Genomic DNA, 21684 nt, shown 5'->3' on the forward strand with positions numbered 1-21684 from the left:
CAAATTACCATAGCGACTGATGTCAATCACATCAGCTGGTCATGAACATGTAAGTGGACCTTGCTGAGTTGAAGATGTTTACAAGGAATCATTTAGGACAGTTTAAAATATCAACTGATTGAATCCATGAATCTGAAAATGTGTTTCTGAGTGAAAGAGACAGACATGTACACACTGAACTATCCGTTCAACAGCCAGAGTGTTTCTCTAACAGGAGGACACTCTTTACACTCAACTCAGCACAGAGTCACTGAGGAACCAGGAGACATGAGCATAAACCCAGGATAAAGAGGTTCAGTGAATGTGGTGTTGAAGGTGTGGAGGTGGATCAGAGTGTCAGAGGAGACTCTGTAGAAGGACAGAGTGCCAGCAGGACAGTCCACATACACTGCTACTCTGTTAGAGGAGGAGGAGGAGGAGATGGATGTCTCTCTCTTATTGTGGCAGACAAAATGAGGACCATCATCAGTGCAGTACAGACTCCAGGACTGATCATTGTTTCCAAACATACAGTCATAACTGAATCCTTTCCTTCTGATTTTGCTGTAACTCACTGATAGAAAAACTGTTATTCTCCACTCGACCTCCCAGTAACAGCGACCAGTCAGACCATTTCTACACAGCAACTGCTCATAAACATCAAATCTGTCTGGATGATCCGGATATGATTGAACCTCCTCCACACGTGTCACCTTCCTGTTGTTGTCAGACAGTTTGAGGTTTGCGTGTACTGTGTTTTTGTCGATAGTGAGTTGACAGGAATCTGATGGAGAGAACAAACACAATCCAGCTGCAGTTATTGATCCATCATCTGTTCATTGATTGACACTTTGATCATGAGTCCAGACTTCAGAGATGTGAATAAGTGATGCTTTGTTTTCATGAATCACATTAAAAGCACACTTACACTTCCTCAGACCTGGTCTCAACCATTGAACTCCAGCAGGCTCCACCCTGAAAGGTGGAGGGCAGTCAGACCAGCACAGTCTCTTTCAGCATGCACACATGGACATTACATTGCTCTCATACACATACTGTTAGACACTGATAAAGGAACAGTCCAACATTTTCACAACTACACATCAATCCATACGTGGATCAAACTGTTGATGATCTGCCCTCTTATTGCTTTGATTTCTGAATCTAAAGAGTGAATGCATTTAAAGCAGGAACCACAAATCTAGGCATTCAAAGCTGATAAAGTACCGTGAAGTTTTGTCAGGTCAAGCATCACACCAAATCTGGTATATATTGTTTCTATTTACATCTTTGAAATTATACATTCCAGTTATGGCAGCACTTGGTGTGGTGATTAGCACTGTTGCTAATCACCACACCAAGCAAGAAGGTGCTGAGATCGATTCCATCACCTGGCCAGGTCCTTTCTATTTGGAGGTTGCACAGGTTTACTCTGGATTCCTCCCACAGCCCCACTGGCCAGCCCACTGAGGCGGCTGGTATTGGAGGAGGCAAGCTGGCCAGATCAGGCACTACAAGGAGTATTTTTGCAAGCACTAAAAGAGTCCATGAAAGATCAGCTCGCTTCTCGTGATGAACCCGCCTCTTTCAAGGATTTAGTTTCCCTTTCCCTCCAGATAGACAATGCCTGAGGAAGAGGGAAGCTGAGAGAAAACCAGACTCCACAGGCCATTTCCTCGCTGTCTTTGGGTTAACTTCCGCTACGCTACGAGTACAAACATCCACCCCAGTTATTGCCTCTTCTGTCACAGATTATGTGCTGGAACCCATGCAAATTGAGCATTCCCAGCTCTCAACTGTTTTTACTGTGGCTTGCCTGATCACTTTCTATTGTCCTGCCCCAAATGGTTAAAAAGCTCTGCCTGCAGGTACGTTCGGGGATACAGGTGGGTGGATCAGTTACTAATATTAAACCCTGGCTACTGCTCCCTGTGTTTTTGCAGGCTAACCAGGCTACTCAAACCCCTTCAGGCTCTCGTTGATTTCGGTGTAGGACAGAGACTTGTTGATTGAGAGTTAGCTAAACAGTTGCACACTCCTCTCCTAGCACTCGAACTTCCCATACTAGCCAAAGCTGTTAATCATAATCAAAATAAATAATCAAGTGTTTGCCCACATCACTCATCAAACCGAAACTGTCATGCTAGTTACGTCCTGTAACAATAATAATACTAATAATAGTATTATTATTACTATTTTTTTCCCAACTTATTCTTGGTTTCCACTGGTTAACTCTCATATAGAATGGCTCTAGATCTTACCTCCATCCCATTAGGGGACTGTGACCTACAGGAGGTGTTCAGCAAACAAAAGGCTGTCTCACTACCAACCCACAAGACTGTATGACTTTCCCAGCGTTCAGGTCGCCAAGCAAAGCTTCAGCCATGTGGCTTTTTTCTCTCGTCGCCTAACCCCAGCTGAAAAGAACTATGATGTAGGTGGAGCGTTAACTACTCGCTTAACCTTAAAAACCTTAAAAAAGTAGATTGAATTCAACTGTACACAACAGTTTTCCTTCCAAGAAACATTTCATTACTTATCTGTATAACAGAAGAAGTCACTTAGATGAGTGATAAAACATCCAGAGAAACTAAACTTTTGGGCATGTCTTTGCCTGTAATTCAGGAATTAAGAGATTTTTTATGTTTAGATTTTTGTTTTCAGTTATTGTTTCACTTGGCTTATTTTCAGCCTCAGCAGCATCTCTCAGAAGAAAACCAGTTTAAATTTTGTGCCAATCATCAGACAAAAAGTGAATTCACATCAGACTGGAATTCATAAAATCACAAGAATTAGCGCTTAAGATTGCGTTCTGCAGGGGAATGATAAGTTTTATATCCTCTCTCTCTTTTTAAATCTAACTCATAAAACAAGCAAAACTACAGATTTGTACAAGTCACAGATGTCCTTCTAGGTAAATATACACAACTCTTTTGAAGTGATTTGAATTGTGAGTTAAAGGAGATGCAGAAGAGGATGCAGAAGATGCAGAGTCAACCATCACTGAAGCAGTCTCTCCTGCATAAAGTTCAGTTGCTCGTTTTCCTGTGTGGGTGTCTGATGCCACAAAACAGACTCAGAGCTATAACATCCTCCATGACTATGATATGGAACAGATGTGGGTGTGTCCTCAACTCCCATAGGAGTCCCAGTTGTTGCCATAAAAAAAACCCATGCACACACAAAAACACCTGAAAATATAAACATCAACCAAAAATCAGCAGTAATTTACTTACTTTATGAGGTCTGTGAAAATTATTTCCACATGATTTACAGTATATATCACAGCATCAAGGGTCTTTATAAGCACAGAGCATAGTACTAAAGTGAATCAGTTTCAGCTTTTGTTTTACGATCCATAAATCAATTCTCTTCCGCTTATCTTTTTCAGGGTTGCAGGAGCCTATCCAAGCTGTCTTAGGGCGAGAGGCAGGGTACACCCTGGACAGGTCACCAGTCTTTTGCAGGCCAAACACATAGACACAGACACACATAGAATCATTCCACATAGAAAGACCTCAGCCTGATGGTGGAATTGAACTCAGGACTTTGTCATGGTGAGGTAACAGTGCTAACCACTGTGCTGCCCAGTTTTGTTTTTCATTATGCATATTTCAGTAATAATTAAATTTAATTATCTGTATCTTTACCACACTTGACTAGGTGTAGGTACTGTAGGTGCAGTGAATGCTTAAATTAAGCTCTTTGGAATATACTAGACATTCAATGTTAAGATTCAGCACACTGTGTTTGGATTTTGATTAAATTGCATTAATAAATATGTATGTAATATGGAAATGGATTTTCAAATGAGGAGTGGAATTGCCTTTTCAAATATCAGAAAGAAATGTTGGATTTTTGAATCCATTTATTTATTTCTCTCTTTTTTAAAATGTGTTTAATTTAAATTAAATTTAAAACATCTGCATGAAACAAACAGGAAGTGTGTGAAAGAGACAGGAAATGTTTCTAAGTCTTCCTCCTCTATCAGATATTCTCTCCATACCTAAGAGTGTCCAGTCTCCAGCATGGATCCTTCAGTCCAGCCGAAAGCAGCTTCATTCCTGAGTCACCTGAATGATTGTAGCTCAGGTCCAGTTTTCTAAGTTGGAAGGGGTTGGAGCTCAGAGCTGAGGCCAGTGACGTACAGCCTTCCTCTGTGATCAGACAGCCTGACAGACTGCAGACACACAAAACAACAATCCACCTCTGAACAATGACTTTGTGTTTGTCATATACAATAATGTCTGGCATTTTTATCCATTCAATTTTATTTTATTTTATTTAAAAAGGACAATTTTCAACAGACAGTCATTGTCATATCAAGCTTTTTTACACTATGAGCCAACCCCCTAAATTATTAGAGAGAAAGCCCAAATTCTCAGACAGTCTACTTTGAGCAGCACTTGGTAACTGTGGAAAGGAAGAACTCCCTTTTAAATAAAAATCCTTTCAATAACAACAGGCTCCAGGAAGAGGTTTAAGGGATTATGGTAAATAGAAGAAATAAGCACAGAGAGACGAGAACAAAACACAAATGAAGGAGAGAGGGGACAAAAATTAAATATTAATTGAACTTTAAACTTCAAAGTTTAAATATTAAAGTTAAATAAGTTTTAAAAAGACTATAACTTGGCATTGTTGTTATTGTATCTTGTGTATTTTAATTTATATTTTTTTACCTTCATGAACAAACTTGTTCATGAGCAAAATTGCTTATTTTTCTTGAGCAACAAACTCCTCAAATTCAATATTTGGATTGTAGCAAAATCTGAATTACAAATTTGTGGAACTGACACTAAAACTCTAAACTAAAACCTGCCATTTATGGAACACTGTCTTTTTTCTACTCTGTGAGTGAGAAATTAGAAGTTGTTTTTTTGGTGGCTACTCGGAATTTGAATATAGTTCTGGCCTTCCAACCCATCTCTAATTGCCTGGCTGTCCTGACTCTCAACAGCACCATCAGAATCCACATCGCTGCTGTCTGAAATGGTTTAGAATCAGTGATGCGTGAGCAGAACAACTGAGAGGAACAGGCCTTTTGTTGGCTAAATTAATTCAGGTTCATCGGCACAATAGGTCAAACTCAACTACCACATTGATTGCTGTAGAACAAATGGCCTGATCATCTGAGTATTAAACAAAACATGCCGCAAGAAAAATAACCCGCACTGTACTTTTCTGTTACTAATTAAACAAAAAAATGACTGTAAAAATTCTTCTCACAGTACTTAGAACCTAATAGATGGATGGCTGCAAATTTACACCAGCTTAATGAGGGGAAAACTGAAGTCCTTGTATGTGCTCATGACAGAATTTTATCCCAGATAGTGAAAGCCCTTGGTCCTCTCTTTTACTTTAGGTTAAATCCTCTATCAGGAATCTAGGTGTCACTTTGGACTCGACTCTTACATTGGATGGTCATGTGAAATCTCTGGTTTGGTCTTGTTTTTGTCATTTAAGAGATGTGGGTAAGTTAAGCCCTATTTTATCTCGCTCTGACCTGGAGATGCTATACATGTATTTATTTCCTCACGCTTGGACTATTGTAACTCACTGTTATGTTTATGTATCTAAGCAAAGGTTCTCTGGATTGTCTGCAGGTTGTGCAAAACGCTGCAGCTAGGCTTCTGACAAAATCTTTTAAGTATTCACATGTGACACCATTGCTAGCTCAGCTACACTGGCTTCCTGTTGAATTTAGAGTCCATTTTAAGATCCTGATCTTGACTTTTAGAGCTTTGCATGGACTGGCACCAGCCTACATCTCTGATCTGCTACAGCCCTATGTCCCTAGGAGGTCCCTGAGGTCGTCTGATCAGGGCTTACTTGCTATAAAACATACTAAGATGAGAACTAAGGGGGATAGAGCTTTTGCCACTGTGGCCCCTAGACTGTGGAACTCTCTCCCCCAAACTTTAAGAACTGTGGGCTATAGTTGTTTTTAAAAACAACTCAAAACTCACCTTTTTAGAACTGCTTTTAGTTAATTGTTGCCTGCTTTATATCGTCTGTATTACCTTTTCATGACTTGTTATCTTATGTGCAGCACTTTGTGATTCTGTCTAGAAAGGTGCTATATAAATAAAATTGTATTTATTTATTTATTTAATAATCTATCCAAAGTTAAATTAAAGGTCACTTGACAATTTTAAAATGCTTAGTTGTTTATCAAATAATATCATTCAGAATTGAAATGATCAGCAGTGAAATATTTCACTCCTGACCTGAGAGTTTCCAGTGTACAATGTTGACTCTGTAGTGCAGCAGACAGAAGCTTGACTCCTAAATCCTGTAGATCATTGTTACTCAGGTCCAGCTCTCGCAGACTACAGGACTGGCAGTTGAGAACTGAGGACAGGGCACCGCAGCTTCTCTCTGAGAGGTTACAGTGAGTCAGTCTGAAAGAAACAAACAAACAAATGAAATCAGTCAAATAAAACAAAAATTTGAAAATATGTAAAAATGCTATAAAACTACTAAAAACATAATTTCTGACTTCTGATTGTAAATGTAATCTTCTCAGATCCATTTGTACATTTTAATAGCACATGGCAACATTCAGACAATGTAAGACAGTAACACTTTAATTTTTTAAACTTGTTCTGGTAACATCTCCTCTCCTGAAAACAATTTCTCCTAGTAGCAACTATCACACCCGTAGCAAGCAAAAGATACAATATTTTCCACTGTCAGAGATTATTTAAATAACTGCAGCTATTGTTGCACCTGACCAGTGCAGCTAGTATTCACACAAGATCACAGGGGTAATGCAGGACTGAGCGCGAGGCCTGGGTTTTGAAATTTAGTGACTTGCCATACATAAAATAACAGTTCAGAGATCACAAAATGATACTAATGTTACTGAAATTAATACCAGTGTCTCCACATGTAGAATTACACCTTTCAGCAGTTAATCCTACTAAGGTGTTTTTTGCATCACAGAAACATCTTTGTTATGTGTCAGACTTATTAAGAAAATACCTTAAATGAAATATAAATAACTCTAACACACAATTTTAAATTAAATAAATTACTTAACTCTTTAAAACCGGTCGGAGCGGGCACGCTCTGTTTTGCGTAACTATTTTTAAATCCCGGTAGCACTGCAACCACGTGAGCTAGCGCAATAATTTTTTTTGCATATGAAACCGGAGGAGTTGTACTTACATCTCATGCCATCAGCTTGTCCTAGGTCACAGTTTCCTTCCACATATGGCTTTGCAAAAACTGCATAAAAAGCGCTTGCAGCAACAAAAACATAATATTCCAGAAACACGCTTTGCTGATCTGATCAGCTGTTCATAGCACTTCCTAGGTTGGAATAGACGTCAGCGCGAACTTTCACATGTCCGCCATGACCTGCCCGAAACCGGATGTGACGTCATTTTCGCGGAAATGTAGTTTTTTTACCATCAGGGCCTCATGAGCCTGTACTGGTGTTTTTAAAAGTTATGTTTGACTTTATGACTTTCTGTGTCGTTTCTGGGATGCTTTGGACTCATATTGCACTGCTGGAAATAGTTTATTTTGATGCATATGCTCCTTTTTTGCAAATTTGCACTATAATATTTATTTTCGTTTTTCCTGCAGTATATAAAAATTGGTGTATTTCAAAAATAAAACTATGAAGACACTCAAAATAAATTTCCTGTGGTGGGAAACTATTTTGTGCAACTTTTTTGTGTTTATAGTTTTGAGGGATAAGCCTCTTACATTTCTCTAACTAGAAATATATGTTAAAAAAACAAAAACGATTTTCAATTTTTTTTTAGTTTATTGCACTTTTTGGCAATTTATGTAATTACTATGCACTTAATGCATACATATTATCAAAATTTGGGCTATAATGGTTGTATTGATGTATAGCAACTTGAAATGCTCCCAAAAATGGCACTACAGCATGTAAAAATATAATATAAGCTCTGGCGGACTTGGTTGTATGGTAGGTCTTAAAGGGTTAAGAAAACAACATCACTATATCTCAGAAACCAAAATGATATCTCACTTAATCAGCTACCCAAAATCAGAGTCCTATATAAAAGGCCACTTGATAATGCTATAAAGCATAGTTGTTTATAGAGGGAAATCATTCAGACTGTAAATGATCAGCAGTGAAATATTTCACTCCTGACCTGAGAGTTTCCAGTGTACAGTGTGGACTCTGTAGAGCAGCAGACAGAAGTTTCACTCCTAAATCATGTAGATCATTGTTACTCAGGTCCAGCTCTCTCAGACTACAGGACTTGGAGTTGAGAACTGAGGACAGGGCACCACAGCTTCTCACTGAGAGGTTACAGTGACTCAGTCTGAAAAAAGGAAACAAACAAACTAATGAAATCAATCAAATAAAACTAAATTTGTGAAAAAATGTAAAAATGCCAACATGCAACACAATTAATGGTTAACAAAATAACTTCATTAAAACACAATTGCCCTTGTAGATCAGCACTCCCCCACGTTCTGATTCAGAAGACATGAATACAAACTGCAAATCTAATAAAAACATAATTTCTGATTTGTGATTAGAAACGTAATCTTCTCAGATCCATTTGTACAATTTAAAGCCAAGTGGACAGCCGAAACAGGAACATTCATAGCAACAAAGGTGAGAGAAGACATCTTTTTTATTTTTATTTTTATTTTTTTAAACCTGTCCCGTTTGGTTCTTTTGCCATCAGAATTATTGTCTAAAGGCGAAGAAAGATGCCCAACGGATTTACTTTACCAAATGGACCATCCCAGCCTTGCCGTAATGGTCCATCTGATTCACCTTTTATTGTTTATTTTATTTTCACTTGCTGAATACGGGACAGACTTGACTGGTGGAAAGAAAGGGGAGAAAGAAAGAGGGAAAGAAAAAAAAGAAAAAAAAAAACCTGAGAAGAGGGACGGGGAAAAAGGGCAAAAAACAAAAACCAACAGAATAAGCAGAAAAAAAAATACATATCGATCACCTGGATCACCTGTTGAGAAAGAAGAAAGAAAGCAAGCAGAAGAAGACAAGAGTAATAAACAAGATCACAATGATATATGGGAATATGACAGTAAATACTAAATATTAAACATTATGGTGCAGCACGTGAGATCGACAGCGCACAGTGTGCTTTGAGGTAGGAGCTCAAAAGGGTGTAGTTTGTGTGTGTGAGCACCCGTGTGTACACCTGTGAGCATGAACACGCTTGTTTTTAAAAGGTTCCTTCATGTAATGATCTGCTAGAGGGTGTGGGGGGCCACTGCCCCGACCTCCAGGGCATGAAGCAGGTATGGAGGAGATCAAAACTCCAGACATCCAGAGGCCCCCAGAACACAAGAGACCAAGGAAGACCAACAGAGGGGCAGCCGTGCCACTATCCCAGAAAGAGCTGAGGAGAGTCCCAGATGAGGGGTCACTCAGCAGCCGCGGAGCAGAAGCCAGGGGGGTTGCAGTGACGTGCCCGTGAGCTCCGCCGGCAGCCTGAGTGACCGAGCCCCGGGCCGAGAGGCCGAGGGCACCCCATCCCCGAATTGGCCCGAGCGAGCCCCAGGCTCCATGCCCCGATAAGCAGCCGCCAAGGAGTGAGCCGGTGGGTACCTGGGCGCCCACCCCCGGACACAAAGAACCACCAACGCACCGATGTCTGAGGGCGTCTGCCACCGGCAGGGGAAGTGGTGGGGGGAGATGGGCCTCCAAACCTTGGAGGGCCTGAGATGTCCCCAGAGAGGTGGCGTCTGATACCCAACCTGACATATAGACACAGACAAACAGGCACACACAGATACAAACATCTATTCCCACCCTCATGCTCTCAACACTCACCCAACGTGGAGACAGACATAGAGAGACACTGTACACACAATCACACTCCCCAAGCGTACTCTAAGCCCCGGGTCTAGGTGAGAGAAGGAGAGAAGACATCTTTTCAGTAAATATTGTGCTGTCAGGAAATACCAAAGGTAGGTAAAACTCTAGTTGTTGCGGCTTTTTGGTAAGACATGATTTGTACTCTTCTGCTGCTTAGGGCTGGCCCATATCATACCGTTCACGGTAATACTGGTATAATGTTAGGCAATGATAAGAAAATGAAATATTGCGATGGAATATGAGTAAAACGTGCATGTGCAGTGCATTTGTTTTCATACGCACATGTCGGAAAAAGCATGGCAGCGACGGAGAATGAGAAGGGCGAAAGCAGATCGTTGAATAAAACAGATGAACCAGAATTGGTTCGTAAAAACGGGGCCCACTTCAGTAGTGTGGAACTGGTGAGGTTTTTGTCAGTCAGATACCCACCAAAGCACAATTTTTGGTAGAACATGCAAGTGGGCTGAAAAACCTGGGGCTGCACAGGGTCAAAGCGTTAGCGCCGTCCAGTCCCACGCACGGGGCAAACCGCGTTAACTTGCTAACGGAAATTTGCCACGTCATTTTAACGAGATTGCTGAGAGGAAAGTCTGATTAAATAAATTATTGACTCAACTGCATGATAAAGGAGAGGGATCAGTACAAATGTGCTTACAGAGCTTTGTTGGAGGCTTTGACCACTGGCAGCAGCCTCAGAAGGGCCTCCTCTGAAGCAGAGTATTTCTTCAGGTCAAACACATTCAGATCTTTTTCTGATGAGAGTAAGATGAAGACCAGAGCTGACCACTGAGCAGGAGCCAGTTTATCTATGGAGACACCTCCTGAAGTCAGTGACTGTTGGATCTCCTCTACTAGAGAACGATCATTCAGTTCATTCAGACAGTGGAACAGATTTATGCTTTTCTCTGCAGACAAATTCGTACTGAGCTTCTTCTTAATGTACTGGACTGTTTCCTGAATAGTCTGTGAGCTACTTAGTGTGTCTGGCAAAAAATTTCGTAGGAGAGTCTGATTGGGCTGCATTGAAAGACCCAGGAGGAAGCGGAGGAACAAGTCCAGGTGTCCATTTGGACTCTGTAAAGCTTTGTCCACAGCACTCTGATGGAGAGACTTTAAACTCTTTTTCTTTTTAAAAAATTTGGACCACTTGGGTGGCATTTGTTCTTCATGCAGAAGATTAATTCCAGAGTTGATGAAGGTCAGATGGACATGAAGAGCAGCCAGAAACTCCTGAACACTCAGATGGATGAAGCAGAACACCTTGTCCTGGTACAGTCCTCTCTCCTCTTTAAAGATCTGTGTGAACACTCCTGAGTACACTGAGGCTGCTCTGATATCGATGCCACACTCTGTCAGGTCTGATTCATAGAAGATCAGGTTTCCTTTCTGCAGCTGATCAAAAGCCAGTTTTCCCAGGGACTCAATCATCTTCCTGCTCTCTGGAGTCCAGTGTGGGTCTGTCTCAGCTCCTCCATCATACTTGACCTTCCTTATTTTGGCCTGAACCACGAGGAAGTGGATGTACATCTCAGTCAGGGTCTTGGGCAGTGTTCCTTTCTGTCTGGTTTGCAGCACATCCTCCAGAACTTTAGCAGTGATCCAGCAGAAGACTGGGATGTGACACATCATGTGGAGGCTTCGTGATGTCTTGATGTGGGAGATGATCCTGCTGGCCTGCTCCTCATCTCTGAATCTCTTCCTGAAGTACTCCTCCATCTGTGGATCAGTGTACCCTCTAATCTCTGTCACCATATTAACACATTGTGGAGGGACCTGATTGGCTGCTGCAGGTCGTGTGGTTATCCAGATGCGAGCAGAGGGAAGCAGGTACCCCCTGATGAGGTTTGTCAGCAGCACATTCACTGAGGTGGTCTTTCTAGGGTCAGTTAAGATTGTAGTTTTGTGGAAGTCCAGAGGAATTCGAGACTCATCTAGACCATCAAAGATGAACACGACTTGGAAGTCTTCAAAGCTGCAAATTCCTGCTTTTTTGATTTCAGTAAAGAAGTGATGAACAAGTTCCACCAAGCTGAACTTTTCCTCTTTCAGCACATTCAGCTCTCTGAAAGTGAATGGAAATATGAACTCGATGTCCTGGTTGGCTTTTTCTTCAGCCCAGTCCAGAGTGAACTTTTGTATTAAGATTGTTTTCCCAATACCAGTCACTCCCTTTGTCAGCACTGTTCTGATTGGTTCATGTTTTCCAGGTGAGGCTTTAAAGATGTCTTCTTGTCTGATTGTTGTTTCTAGTCTGTCAGGTTTCTTGGAAGCTGTTTCAATCTGTCTGACCTCATGTTCATCATTGACCTCGGCAGTCCCTCCTTCTGTGATGTAGAGCTCTGTGTGGATCTGATTCAGAAGCGTTGGGTTTCCTGCTTTAGCAACTCCCTCAAACACACACTGGAACTTCTTCTTCAGGTCAGATTTGAGTTTAAACTGACAGCTTTGAAGATCTTCTGAATTTAAAAGAGGAGACAAGATGATTAGTGTAATGCATTTTATATTGAATGAAGAATAATATCTCTCTCTCTCTCTCTCTCTCTCTCTATATATATATATATATATATATATATATATATATATACATATATACTTACGTGTGTAGACCATTATTAGACACTAAATCACAACGATAGTCGTCTCAAGGTGCTTAACTAAATCTCAGTTTACAAGCAATGTAAAGTTAATGTGCCACAAGGATTCAAATGCAATGGCGCTTTCAAGCAGCACCATTGAGGCCAAGTAATACCTCTTGTTGCACTCTACACTACCTCTTATCCACCTTTAAAGCCAGACACTCCACTCAATGCTCATGCTTATGTAGAAAGTTACACGTTTTACTAGAGTGGGGCAAGATTGCAATTTGGGTCACCTGTCATGGTGTAACTGTGACTGTGACACAGTTACATACTTTTAATTATACTTTTAATACTTTTAATTAGGTGCTTTAGCACACTTATAATGAAAATTAAAAAAAAAAAAAGAATTGTTCATGACCTGTGTAATATGTTAACACTATTGGAAGTAAAAATAAATTGAACAAAAATTTCAAAAACACACATAAAGCTCTGACTTGTATTATGAGTATGAGTCTGTGTGAAGCTCCTGCTGTGCACTGGGTGAGATTGTCCAACTGTCGTCTGTGAGTGAGTCCTGTAACTTTTTGTCTGCAAAATACAGTATATAATGACGATTGTTGTGCAAGTTACTTTGAAAAAGTAATTAATTATAGTAACTAGTTACTTCTTCAAAAAAGTAACTGAAAACAACAAAGTTATATGCAGCTATTTATCTAAAAATAGAGGAAATATGGGTTTTTATTATATAAACATTTCAAACTATTTACAGAACAATCAGGTGTTCTCGTCAAATAAGATGCCACAGAAATTATTTATGCCATTCCAAAAATAATTTCTTTCCACTATAAGATAAAGGAGGACATTGCAAGCCTTTCTCGCTTTCTCGCTGCCATCACTCCTAAATACCTAAATGCCATGTTGCCATATCATTTTTTGATTGGTCGACATGGTGCATTTTTCCACCAATAGGAAAGGGTGGGGGTTTTTTGGTTTTTGTTTTTGCTCACAAGCAGAGAGTGCTTTTGAGGGCTTTCCTAAGAAAACGCAGTTTTTACCATTTCTTCCCGTAGTAAAAATAAACAACAATAGTATTCAGGAAAAAACATTGCATTTTTTATCATAACTGGTTTTTCGTGGCCTATCAACACAATTTAAAAACAGGCATATAGTTTGAAGTCCACACTTTTCACACAAAAAATGAGAATCGGGGTTGTCTTGGGTTGACATAACATCTTGTTGGTATGTCACCTTAAATTGGTCATGCGATTGATTTACCACGAATACGTTTTCTCCTCAGCAAATTAGCAACGCGATCAGTTGGATCACAGGCTGGAGTGGCCTGCCAACATGGACGCTGCCTACAAAAAGGATCTGAGCTGGCTTTATGTTCTACAAATCTCAGATCCTTCAATGTATACAGCAGGGTGCTCTATATGTTTTCTCAGTCTGTTATTCCGAACACCATCTTCTTTGCGATGGCGTGCTGGGGTGCGGGCACCCAAGCAAAGGACCCAAATAGACTGAACAAACTCATCAGGAAGGTCGAAGCTGTTGTTGGCATGAAGCTTGCCACCCTGGATGAGGTGACCAGTGACAGAATGCTGGCAGGACTGCTGGCAATCATGGACAATAACTCCCATCCCCTCCATAACACACTGGATAATCTGAAGAGCAGTTTCAGCAACAGGTTCCTTCAACCTCGCTGTCTGACAGAACGTTACAGGAAGTCGTTCTTCTGCTGCTATCAGAATCTTTAATCCATCCACTTGGGTCAGGTCCACACATGTGGAACAGAATTAATTACACTTCAATGCAGCCTGTCACTTTTGTACACCACAAGATATATTTCCACACATACTTGTCCTTTTATATTTATTGTATATTTATATTTATACCTTTATCTCTATATTTATCTATTTATCTTAATATTCATCTATCATAACTCTGTTTCTACACTCATTTTATAGGAGTGCGTGTTGTTTGTTGTGTATTTGCTGCTATGACAACTCAATTTCCATCTGGAATTAATAAAGTTTCTGATTCCGAATCAGGTTTTAGAAAGACCTCATCTTCAACTTGCCATTTAATGGAGATTTTGGGGGGTTGTTATTTTTTTATCTGCTTTGATCATTTTAAACAAATAGCATAACGGACAGCACAGTGTTAAAATATTTCTGTAAATCTTTTGTTATATAATTTTACTTATTTACTTATTTCTAAAATCTCTGGTTTAAAATTAAAAGTGATCTGAAAACATAAAGAGTAAATGTCTGAATGTTTCATAAAGTCATTGTTTTCTAAAAGCATAATTTGTAAGACTATTTCAGATTCCAAATATGTTAGATGCTTTTCTAGATTTTTTTCAAATCTGCTATGAACCATCCTCACATCTCATCTAAAGCTCTGTAACCCTCCCTTTTAATGTTGTTTGCTGTTACACCCAGTGAAATAAAGTTAGAGATTATTAAACCAGCCAGCTGTTCATAGAGCTCAGGCTTTAGTCATACAGCAGAGCTACAGTGAGGCTACAGAGACACCACATAGAAACAATGTTTAGCTTATTTTAGACTTTAGGAATGTGTTAGATAGGATATAGAATTGTGAGACACTGACACTGCCCTGGATATAAATAAAGGCCTGACTGTGTCATGAACTTAGGAGTAGATTTTAGGAGACCATCCCCCAGTTGAACTGTGAAAGTAAGACAGAGAGGAGTTAATGCTGAGTGGAAATTCCCCAGAGGATACCTGGGTGGGGGTCTCAACATTTGTAACTGGATAACTGTGGTCTGGAAGGGAGAGGGGTTTTTTATGACCCCTAGGGAGTCACGTACCAAAGACACACACAGTGCTTAAACTGTTACACTCACACATCCACATGCACACTCACTCATGTGCACTCACACATACACGTGGGTACGCGCACACAATCAAAGCTCTCATTGGTCAGCTCAGGCTTCATGTGTTTCTGCCTTATTATTGTCTCCTGAGACAAATTAATGTATTCTTACCTTCTGATGAAACTGTTGAAGCTTCCTGGGCTGGGCGACTTCCTGTTGGGAAAAGTGCACTTTGAATCGTAAACTGGTCTTTTTAAAAATGACAACCTGCGTGGCATCAGAACAATGTAAATATAACATTTGTACATCATTTGAGAAGAAAAGTCAATTAAAAGTCAGACTAAAATGGTTAGATACATTTCATAAAATAAACTGTGACAATGTCATGTCTGCATACCGTACTGAATGTTTAATGTGTCTTTTTCCTCTGACTGACCTTCATTCATCTTCTCTAAAATCAACCTCGCCACCTCCATCACACGGTCTGAATATGCCTGCACCATCACTTCTACTGTTTTCAGTCTGTCTGCGTTCTCCAGCTGGTACTTATAGAGTTTGGGGAAGTCATCTCCAGGTTCATACTGCAGGTAAAAGTGGAAAAGCTTCAGCTCCTCCTCTCCCATTTTCTTCAGCATTTCCAGCAGCTGCACTGGTAAGGCCTTCTCCATCTCTGACCTGTAAAACATAAAACATGTCTCATCACATCTATGTTTTAGCTTTTAGTATACTTCACAGTGCCCTCTAGTTGTCATGTATATTTTACTTAATGTAACTCTAACAATGCTGTTAATATATAAATTAAAGAGATACTTATGGAATTAAACTCTCAACAGAAAACAAAGAGGGCTCACAATCTTTAGAAAACAACTTGAAATCAACTGACATTTCTACAAATCATATCACTTATTAAAAAATAGAAATATGAATGAAAAAAATGAAGTCAAATAAAGAAAGTAAAAGCACAAGACTCCAGCAGAAAAAGATAAACACACTAATTAGTTTTTAATCAAGATTTATAAACTGGTTTAAAAGAGGTTTCTAAATCTGCTCTAGAATCAGAAATGTGGTACCAAGGAGGAATTCATAATAATTACAGTTAAAATATATATTAAATTACTGACAACATGATGACATGATAACTCTGGTCCTTGGAGGACATGAGTACCAGCCAAGCTTCAACTTAGAACCACCGACAGCTGCACACACAGTGTCATCGTTCCCCTGTCCTCACTATCATGACCAGCCAGTTTGTTTTTGTTTTCCCTCCATCCCGAGTTCCCCTCCCTTCTCCTTACTGTTCAGAAGAGTTCTGCGATTGGGTCTTGTCATTCTGCCGTCTGGGCAAAACTTGACACACAGACCCTGAACTGATGCACTTATGCTACAACAGCACACAACTGTTTGTCCTCTGACATCCAGCAAAACCTGAAAGACCTTAGTGGAAGTTCCTCCCTACACTGTGTTTGAAGCAAAGCACAAAGGAGACACCTACTGGAGCAGCGTGAGTCCTACAGACACTCAGCCTCTTCACTACAGAAACGCCTCCTATAACATCCATTCTTTACACTCTGACTGCTGTGTTTGTGGAAACACTCCAACACACACCACTTCACATATGATCATGGAAATGTGTGTGAAAAAGAGCTAAGCTGACATTAAACATGATGGAAGATTTATTCACAAACACTGACTCACCAACAACATTTACACACACATTACCTGTCTGCAGGAGAACAACCATCACCGTTTGATACATCATTCTTGACGGACACACAGGTGAGTTCAGGTCCATGTTTGACTCTCTGATGATTCCTAAAAAAGTTCAGATCTTCAATAAAAGGTTAATCACATATTACTGATATTATCGACATTAGCAAACCTTTTCCCACTTGGCTCTCTTTGTTCAAATGTATTAATCATCTTTTTCACTTGGCCACTCTGTAAGGACACACAGCTGGGTTCAGGTTTGAGTTTCTGATGGATCCTAAAAAAAGCGCAAATCCTCAATAAAAGCCTCATCTAATATACACACAGTTTAGATGTGATGTAAATGCAAGACATTATAATACTGACATTAACTTACTTTTTCTGAAATGGTCGTGTTGGTTCAAATTTCTTGATGATATCCTTCACTTTGTCACCCTTTAAGGACACACAGCTGGGTGGAGGTCCAGGTTGGTTCCTGTGAATAATGATGGAGCAGTGATGTGAGTGCTGAGCTGTGACATGGAGAAGAGTCATGGACAGTTAGAGATGGTCATCTCACCTCTGAGCTTTGGTCTGGCTCTCATGTTCCCCACACAGAGTGGTTTTAGAGGGAGGGACTCCCTCCTCTCTGTCCTCACACTGATCCATGCTGCTGAATTCACATCCACATCAGCTCACACACACTTTCTACTGTCACCTGCAGAGGAAACACAAACCAGCCATGTGCACAACAACTGAGAGCTGCAGAGGTCGTGTCTGATGTGTTGGACTAACATGCACTCCATCTGAGACACAGCTTTCATCAGTTCACCACTATAGTTCACAGAGCCGACTTCAGCCTCCAAATCCCTCCATTACTGTAGTCCTACAAAGCAGCAGGTCAAACATGGCTGTAGGAGAGCAGCTTTATTTCAGTAACAATGCCCAGGACCAAGCTGACTGCTTACAGAGTTCATACTCTAACTGCTAGCTGTTCTGCTAGCTAAGCAAACTAGTGTTGAAGGTCAAAGCAAAGAAATGATGTGATACTGCTGGGAGTTACATCACAGACTAGCAGCATTTAGTTATTCAGCATTATATTTAATCCTTATTATCTCCTCCTCTCACCTTTCTTTACCTCTGAAAACAAGAAAAATTTTGCCAACAGTTTATTGGCTAGGGGAGGGAGAAAACAAAGAAGGGCCAATGAGGAAAAGGGAAAAAAGGAAAAGGGAAGAGAGGGGAAGAAAAAAAAAACTAACCATAGAACATTATTACTGATGATCTTTCCCAGCTACCCTCTGGTGACGCATGACTCTAAGTTATTCTCTTTATTCTTCTTATAATGGTTTTTATTGTTATCATTGTGATTATTATTATTGTTCATAGTTCGTCACTGGACACAGTTATTGCTATCATTATTGTCATTATTATGATCACTGGTGATGATGGTGATAATACTGAATTAATGTTGCTTTGGACTGAATAGAAATTAACACACTCACTACACACACTCACAATCACACTTGTATTATTTTTTTTTTTTTACCAACTCTGTCTTGTCTGTGAGCTTCCTAATCTATCCTGCTCTATTCTGTATGTTGTACATTTCATAATAATAATTTTTAAAAAAAACAGAATTTCAGCCTTTATTTAGTTTAGCTGGTCATGGATAAACATGTGTTTTCAGCCACTGAAAACACGTATGCTTATCTGTGAGTAGCATCAACTTTTAGACTATAGAAACCATCATCAAGAATTTCTACATTGCATTACAATTTTTTCAACTGGTGCCCGGGTTAAATGTATCACTGGTCACTGCTTGTTATTGGTGGGCACCTGTCCATGCACACTTCAGAGGGTGGGGCAGAAATTCTAGGGGTGTTTGTTTGCGTGTGTGCGCTTGGTCAGGCGTGGGTCTTGGGCACACTGGGCCTTGATCCCCCCCAGCATGTTTACACTGAGTAGGAGATGCTCTGTATCTCATTATACAACTGCATAGTGACAATAAAGGCATTCTATTCTATTCTATTCTATTCTTTGGGACATTGTTATCAAGGCTAGATAAGACCATATTTCTGCTTGCTATAACTACTGGACAGGACAGGTTTAAAAAAATAAATATGAAATCAGTCCAAAAATAAAACTGCTGGCCTACAAAGCTGCTGCCTTCATCTGCAAACTGGCCTACATGCTGAACCACAAACTCCACCCTCTACTGAGAACTGAAAAAGTCATCACTGTTATTTTTCTGATCACTGAAAACATTCAGACTCATTATGGAGCCTTTTTTCCTTTGAATTCTATAAACCTGCCTGTAAACAGCAGCTGAAACTTCCAGAAGAAGTAGACAAAACACTCAACTTGAAAATTCAAAAGAGAAGTAAAAAATGAACATGGTGTATTCAATCATCTTTTATATACAGGTTAAAGATAGTCTACAGAGAAAATAATCACTTACACCTGTATAGACAGATTTAATTTTAACACACACATACTCACAAACACTAACAGGAGGAAAAGCATGTAACGGTTGGTCCAACACTCTGGTCATTGGTCGAGCTCTAAGTCCATCACTGTGAACCATGGAGTGGCAGATTTGTGCTGGAACTAAGCTGCACAAAGCTGATGTTAGCCAAGAAAACATTACAAACTGCTTCCATTACCTTCACATGGAGGTTCACACAGAGTTGACCAGCATCAGTTACAACAAACAGGAAGTTCAGGAAGGTGAGAGTAAACCTTGAGCAGGACGGAAAACCCAGACAGGCGTCCACAGACTAACATCACAGCAGTGGTGTGTGGTGACTTCTACAGAAAGGCAAGCAGTGATCATGCTCACCCCACCCCCAATGCACACCAAAAAAAACCTCATCTTCCTTATCATCTCATCTTCCTCCACTATTTAGAAATTTAACAAGATAAACTGGATCCAATTAATCCTTACCTTTTGTACATTTTTTACTCTTTTTTTTTTATTTAGCCATCATTTTGGCTGTGTTATAGCTTGTGGCATGGATGTTTGCAGGAAAATTTCTTTTTTGTCAAATTTTTGGAATTAGAACACGGAAATTATGTGGTTACAGTTCCTCCAAGACCATAAGAACAGTAACAGACTGAACTAAATTAAATAATACAATATACTATAAAGTTATAAAATATAAGCAATAGCTCTAATTTATACAAATTACTCAGTGATAAATATCCAGAATCCCACAAAGAGGGTGCAACTACTGCTGTGTGTACTGTGCATTAGATGGAGGAGTTGTACAGGAAGACTTCCTGTGAGTCTTTCCAGCTTCCTGTCATATTCTATTGTAGAAGAGCAGCAGAGCTCTGTGCTCCCTTTCTTCCTATTCTCTCCTTTCCTCCCTCCCTCTATCTCATCTCCTCATTTTACTTCCTTTTTCCTTTCCTTCTTTAATTGTATGCTTTCTATTTGGACACAATCATGTATTTGTTCGTTTAGTAAAGTTCATTATCTGTACTTGTAACACTGTTACAAATCTGTAACACTTTTTTCTTCACTTATTTTTCAAAATCTTTTAAAATGTGTCAAAATTGAATGAAGTCGGTGGAAACGTCTCTACGTCAGGTTTTGGGGATGCTGTCCACGCTGTCGCTGGGCAGAGCCTCATCTCATCATTCTCCATGGAAACCGAGGCATCCGTAAGAGATGAAGCTATAGCCTATAACACAACAAGTAAGAGTATAAAGCAAAAAACAGCTGATTGACTTTGTTAAAGTTGTATCATTTATTAAGATTGAAATTTGGGAATTCTTTGTTTTGACTTTTAAACTAAATTTGACTCTGTGAACTTTTTGATTTAAAAGAGCAGATGAAAAGTGAAACTTATAAAAAGCTCTTTAATTCTGCTCATTTTGCTGTGAAACAAATGTTCAGAATACTGATAAATATGTTTTTATGGTTTTGGGCTTTAATGATAATGTGATGATAAACATGACTGAGAAATGACAGGTTCTTCCTTTCTGCTGATAATAATCAAAATCATAATAAATGTTGCTTTCCTCATCGGGACTCTAAGCAGGTCAATAATAAATGGACTTGCTAAGCTAAGCTTCCTGCTTTGATGAAAGATAAACATGAAGTTGGACTTGATGTTAAGGAGACTCTGAATGGGCCTTATGATCTATAATTGTCCTCAGTTTCTTTCAGACAGTCAAATTGTCTTTGTAATGAATATTATATATCTATACTTTGCTGCATCAGCTCACTGATGAGATAGCTGACTTTAAACACACATCCAGTTTGGCTTACCTGCTGCTTCTAGGCAGGGAGCAACCAGGATCCCCATATTTATCAACTAGAGTCATCTGGGCTGGGCCTTGGAATTAATGAATGAATGTTTTTGATACTATCAATTCTATTTATCCCAAGCAGACACACATATGTATGAAAGAAAACAATACACCATTACTATTATTGTAGCTGTGGACTGTGAAGACCATCAAAGTTAAAGTCACGGCAGCTTTGTTTGACAGTGTGTAGAACAAACCTGATGACACCTACTCCCAGAAAGCTTCAAGTCAACCAAACACATCCAAAGTCTGAGTTTTTTTTTTCCAAAGCTAGTGTGAAGCCCCAAAACAGCTGAAACCTTGTGTGCTGATCACAACAACCACAGCAGTGTTTTCTCACTAGATTTTAGACATGAGTCTGAATTACTGAATTACTGAGCAGCTGAAACAGCCTCAAGTGTGTAATCAGAGGGAGGAAAAAAGTATTTGCTGAA

At 39.7% G+C, this 21684-nt stretch overlaps 2 protein-coding genes across 2 annotated transcripts; both read right to left on the reverse strand.

The window, feature by feature from the left end:
* Window positions 1-1275: 1275 nt before the first annotated feature.
* LOC112843924 (NACHT, LRR and PYD domains-containing protein 3-like) lies at window positions 1276-11061 on the reverse strand. The gene is made up of 5 exons (XM_025903280.1): window positions 10482-11061; window positions 8118-8291; window positions 6210-6383; window positions 4053-4159; window positions 1276-1490 (listed from the first exon to the last, which is right to left on the reverse strand). Exons 1-5 carry the CDS (start codon window positions 10982-10984, stop codon window positions 1276-1278), a joined length of 1173 nt encoding a protein of 390 aa, XP_025759065.1. The 5' UTR covers window positions 10985-11061.
* Window positions 11062-11685: 624 nt separating this feature from the next.
* On the reverse strand, window positions 11686-17422 carry LOC112843925 (NACHT, LRR and PYD domains-containing protein 3-like). The gene is made up of 7 exons (XM_025903281.1): window positions 17328-17422; window positions 17124-17228; window positions 16964-17056; window positions 15681-15919; window positions 15416-15457; window positions 11764-12282; window positions 11686-11702 (listed from the first exon to the last, which is right to left on the reverse strand). The coding sequence occupies exons 2-7, from the start codon at window positions 17162-17164 to the stop codon at window positions 11686-11688; spliced, it is 951 nt and encodes a 316-aa protein (XP_025759066.1). The 5' UTR covers window positions 17165-17228; window positions 17328-17422.
* Window positions 17423-21684: the final 4262 nt, after the last annotated feature.

This window comes from Oreochromis niloticus, linkage group LG23, assembly GCF_001858045.2.
Source record: "Oreochromis niloticus isolate F11D_XX linkage group LG23, O_niloticus_UMD_NMBU, whole genome shotgun sequence".
Classification (NCBI taxonomy): domain Eukaryota; kingdom Metazoa; phylum Chordata; class Actinopteri; order Cichliformes; family Cichlidae; genus Oreochromis; species Oreochromis niloticus.